Source organism: Triticum urartu, chromosome 5A, assembly GCF_056163025.1.
Source record: "Triticum urartu cultivar PI428250 chromosome 5A, HENAU_Tu73, whole genome shotgun sequence".
NCBI lineage: Eukaryota > Viridiplantae > Streptophyta > Magnoliopsida > Poales > Poaceae > Triticum > Triticum urartu.
In genome coordinates, this window is record NC_141877.1 from 2751647 (window position 1) to 2757411 (window position 5765).

Below are 5765 nucleotides of genomic sequence, written 5' to 3' on the forward strand. Positions count from 1 at the left end.
CAGGGATGTTGATGTGGTGTTGGTTGGCGCCGACGAAACGATTGCCACACGCCTCCCACGTCAGTGTGTGTGTGTGTGTGTGTGTGTGTGTGTGTGTGTGTGTGTGTGTGTGTGAGCGTGTGTGTGTGCGTTTTTTTTTTGTTTCACCAGTTGTAGAATTCAGGAGACATATGATGGCGTTTCATCATGGCATTGCCATGTTGAACTCAAGGCGTTGCAAACACTTAATAGATGCGAGATATGACAAATGAGAGAAAAATATTGGCAGTTGTTGTTATACAATTAGAAAGCCTAAAAAAGATGACATTTTACTGCTTGCATTTGCAAAGTTGAATGGACATTTGAGAATGATCTCTATAGTTATTCTTTGTTTTGTTACAATAGTATGTGTAGTTTAACCCACACTATTATATTGTAAATATGAAAAAATGTCCCTGTTGCAACGCACGGCGAAGATGAGGTGGACGTCATCTGGTTTTAAAGGATATAGCACCGGCGAAAAATGTCCTGCTACAACAGGAAACATTTCATACATCTCATATATTAGTAATCTTATCGATGGTCAAAGCCGTCCTCAAAAAACGAATTAGGCTTTGTATATTAGAATGGAGGGAGTAGAAAAGTTTGAATATTTCGATGCAAATTAAAGGTGGAGATTAGACTTACCCCTTCAATCAAAAAGATTATATTGTTCTGATCTCTTGTTTTATTAATTGGGAGAATATGAATTAGAATTAGTAGATCATAAATGTACGAGAATGCCCCTTTTAAGCGACTTTAAGACCCGTGCAAACTTGTAAGAGGGGCGTGTCGAAGCAAACTTTTAAGAAGGGTGTCCCGCTATGGCGGAAACCGAACGCGAAGGGGAGGGTCCGACAGGAAAAGAGTGCATCATGGGGTGGTTTTTTTTGTGTTAGGCCTGCGTGTTGGAGATAACATGGCAGATAGTCCGGACAACTACATTTCTCCCTCACATATGATTTGTATTTGGGAAGACCGGATTGTACAAACTGTTGAATTTTGGGGAGCCTACTAGGCGCCCATTTGATATCTGAGCACGTCCGACTTTAAAGACGACTTTAATCATTTGTTTAATTTATTTATATATGCATTATAGCCCGTAGCTAGCAACGCAGAGACGACTTGTAGAGAAGAAAACCATGCATATGCATACTACTCGTGGATGAGAAAACCATATGCATGCATGAATTTGTTGGTGTGGAGGTGAAAAGCGTATGCATGGAACTGCTCAAAAGAAAAGAGAAGAAGGAAAAAGTTAAAAGAGAGTCCCGTGGTGATGCATGGATTTGTGAGGCTGAGGACCCTCTTCCATGGAGGCGATGCGCGCGCGACGAGTGCGGGCCTCCGCTTCCACACCCCATAAATATTACCTGCCTCGGATCCATCCTTCACAGAAGGAGGTACTCCCTTGTGTTAGATCCAAGAAGCAACCACAAACAAGAATCAACAACAAGAGAGGAGGAGGAAGAAGAAGAGATCGAAGATGGCCGACGGCGAGGACATCCAGCCGCTGGTGTGCGACAACGGGACAGGTATGGTGAAGGCCGGGTTCGCCGGCGACGACGCGCCCCGGGCGGTGTTCCCCAGCATCGTGGGGCGGCCGCGGCACACGGGGGTCATGGTGGGCATGGGGCAGAAGGACGCGTACGTGGGCGACGAGGCGCAGTCCAAGCGTGGTATCCTCACCCTCAAGTACCCCATCGAGCACGGCATCGTCTCCAACTGGGACGACATGGAGAAGATCTGGCATCACACCTTCTACAACGAGCTCCGCGTGGCCCCCGAGGAGCATCCCGTCCTGCTCACCGAGGCGCCCCTCAACCCCAAGGCCAACCGTGAGAAGATGACCCAGATCATGTTCGAGACCTTCAACACCCCCGCCATGTACGTCGCCATCCAGGCCGTGCTCTCCCTCTACGCCTCCGGGCGAACCACCGGTACGTACGCATTACATCTTCTTCTCGTTTCTTTCTTTCATTCATCGTGTCCACCGTGATCATGATGATCGAAAAAAAAACATTTGCAAGGTATCGTGCTCGACTCCGGTGACGGTGTGAGCCACACGGTGCCCATCTACGAGGGGTACGCGCTGCCCCACGCCATCCTCCGTCTCGACCTCGCCGGACGCGACCTCACCGACCACCTCATGAAGATCCTCACGGAGCGCGGCTACTCCTTCACCACCACGGCGGAGCGCGAAATCGTCCGCGACATGAAGGAGAAGCTCTCCTACATCGCCCTCGACTACGACCAGGAGATGGAGACCTCCAAGACCAGCTCCTCCGTGGAGAAGAGCTACGAGCTGCCCGACGGCCAGGTCATCACCATCGGCGCCGAGCGCTTCCGCTGCCCGGAGGTGCTCTTCCAGCCATCCTTCATCGGGATGGAAGCCGCGGGGATCCACGAGACCACCTACAACTCCATCATGAAGTGTGATGTGGACATCAGGAAGGACCTCTACGGCAACATCGTCCTCAGTGGTGGCACCACCATGTTCACCGGCATCGCCGACAGGATGAGCAAGGAGATCACCGCCCTCGCGCCCAGCTCCATGAAGATCAAGGTCGTCGCCCCGCCCGAGAGGAAGTACAGTGTGTGGATCGGAGGCTCCATCCTCGCCTCCCTCAGCACCTTCCAGCAGATGTGGATCGCCAAGGCCGAGTACGACGAATCCGGACCATCCATCGTCCACCGGAAATGCTTCTAGATACTCATATATCCACCCCATTCCATCGTCATTATCTTACCTTATCATCATCATCATCATCATCACCAAACAAAACAAAAGTAAAGGCGTGCCGACGATGCATGGGATCATCACTACTACTGCTGCCGGGGCGCCCGTCCGATCGCCATCGATGATCCTTTTTTTTCCTTGTTTCCCTTTCTTTTTCTTTCTTGCCAATCTTTCTACATAAATCATGTTTTCTTTTCTCACTTCAATTTTATTTAATTGGAGAAGATGCTATCTATGCATCCCATTCCATCGTCATTTAATTTGATTTGTGGATGACGCGGTGGTGGTATGTTTGAATTCAATCTAATCCAATGGCCGGCTAGCGGCCGAGATGATTACTATTGATTATTATTTTTGTTAGAAAATCGATGTCACCCTTTTTATGTTCACAAACTCACGAGGAAAAATAATAATACGCGTGTTAATTACTATTCTCAACATCTACTGTAGTTTAGTCTAACTAGCCCTAGCTAATTTTCCATTGAATGTTAGTTACGGACTCCACTCAATGAATCTAGTTTCATATTTATAATTATTTAATATAACGTATATATTCAAACTTTTCAAAACTCACATGCAAACTATTTGGTGAGAAAAAAATAGATGCTAAATATATCTCAACTTCTAAAAGTCATAAGTAAAGGAATCGGTGAAATGTTTTGCATAGGTAGTAATAGATATCCGAATTTCAGGGGCCTCCTTTGACTCAAAGAAATTTCATGGGATGTTTGTTTGATTTTTATGGTTGGAGTCCTTTAGAAATATCCGTCCACTCCAACCTTGTCTGAGTTTACTTTAGTTCTCATGTGTTATTATTAACTCTTTCATCCAAATTCCACTAATTAGTTCTTAATCCTACAAGACAAGAGGAGATCAAAAACTCTAATCTTGTGGGGTTTTTTATCTTCTGTTCCCACATTCGAAAAATCCCATGAATATTTCAATAGCGGTCGGTTCTCCCTAGCGAACGATTCCTTCGCTAGTGGAGTAACGATCCACCAAACGAAATCGTTCGTTGGAAGAAGTCCCTCAGCGCGACCCCCCCCCCCCCCTCCCCCTTCCAGTTAGGTCAAGAAAAGCGTGTTTCCTATGACGCACTGGCAGGTCTTTAAAACTGGTATTTCAACCATGTTTTGAATAGCTACACAAACACAAAAATTGCCATGATATATGTAATAAAACTACAAAGATCCAAAAAATATATTATATATTTTTATGAAATAACTAAAAATGTCATGCTCTAAAATAACGAAAAATGGCATGCCTTAACTAATAAAAATACCATTATCTGGCCATGGTTTTGTATGAATTATTGACAAAGGTATATACAATTAATTTATTATGGCAAGAAGAATATGTCGCATTAAACGCAAATAATAATTCGCATGGCACCTATGGCAAAATAATTTTCCATGGTCTAATCAATAAAAATGCCAAGGTCTAAATAATAAATTTCCAAAGTCTAAATAACAAATTGTCATGATCTAAACAATAAAAGTGCCATGCTACGTAGAATACTACTATCATGGTGTAATTGATAAACTTGCCACTCTTTAAAAAATAAAAGTGTCCTGCTAACTACAATAAAACTACCATGGTCCTACAAATGAAATTTTCATGATATAAATAAGAGAAGTGTCACGATACCTACAATAAAACTACCATGGATTAGTTAACAAAATTGCATGGTCTAAATAATATGTATTACATGCTACCTACAATACAACTACCATGATTTATTGTATAAAATTACCATAGTTTAAATAATGAAATTGCACAAGGAAAAAATAGGAAGTTGTTCTCTAAAATCATGGCACATGTTGAAATTTTGAAATGGGAACAAGGCAAATTTAGGAACATTATTATTCAAAAAGGATGGCAATTTTAGTAATTTCACATTGGCACATTGCTATTTAGGAATATTATTAATCCCCAATGCCTTCCCCTAGGCCAAGTACAGTGAAGTGTCATGTAGTTGATGTGCAAACGACACCACTAGAGGAAGAACAAGATACATATTATCAAAATATTGAATGAATACCAACACTAGTGCAGCGACCTGCTATACAAACGGTTTTTAACCCCTTTTTGTGACGGAGTTTTAAATCGCTGCCTTGCCTGTCACTACTAGGAAAAACTTTATAGGTAGAACCTTACCAGTAGCACGGGTTAAGGTGCAACACTACTACTATATAGAAGTAGTGCGGGGCCTATACGAGTGCTACAAGTAAGTGTGTAGTAGTAGCGCCCGCTCGCGGTCCCCTGCTGCTGCTAAATGGTCCCCTCCTCACTCACGGGGGCTACCCGTAATAGCAGCGTTGGTCATGAGCCCACGCTACTGCTAAGGCAATTACCAGTAGGGCGGGCTACCACACACGCTGCTACTGTGGCCAGCCCGAGCCCAACTCACCAGCCCCATTTAGTAGCAGTGTGGGCTATAGACCCGCGCTATAGCTAAATGGCCTAGCAACAGCGTTGGTTGCTTCCCCGCGCTATTGTTAATACCACCTTATCTTCTCTGCACACACGGCCTCCCTCTCCCTCTCCACTCTCTTGGTCCTCACCATCCCCCCCCCCCCCGCGTCACCCACGCATTGTCTTGCTCCACCGCCGCCGCCCGCTGCTGCCATCACCCACTGATGCTGTCGCCCACTGCTGCTTTCGCCCGCTGCCGCTGTCTCCCCCCGGTATGTCTTCTCTGACCCTTTCCCTCCCTCCCACCTCCCTCCCTCCCTCCCTCCTGCATTGCATAAATTAATGGGTACATAGATAGATAGATAGATGGATAGACAGATGGATGGAACTAGGTTTTTTAGTAATGCTTGGATATATAGGTGGATGGATGGATAGATGTTAGGTCTTTTGAATAGAAGAGTAAGTTTCTAATAGAGTAGCAAAATCAAAAATGTTCGGTAAATTTAGGTCTTCTAAACCAAATGCCTTTAAGTAAAAATGTAGTAATAGAATATAAAATTGTTTTTTATATTGATGATATAATTTTTAATCA

At 44.5% G+C, this 5765-nt stretch overlaps 1 protein-coding gene across 1 annotated transcript; it reads left to right on the forward strand.

The window, feature by feature from the left end:
• The first annotated feature begins 1395 nt into the window (after positions 1–1395).
• LOC125506781 (actin-1) lies at positions 1396–3123 on the forward strand. Its single transcript, XM_048671493.2, has 2 exons — positions 1396–1958; positions 2049–3123. The coding sequence occupies exons 1-2, from the start codon at positions 1505–1507 to the stop codon at positions 2726–2728; spliced, it is 1134 nt and encodes a 377-aa protein (XP_048527450.1). The 5' UTR covers positions 1396–1504; the 3' UTR covers positions 2729–3123.
• Positions 3124–5765: the final 2642 nt, after the last annotated feature.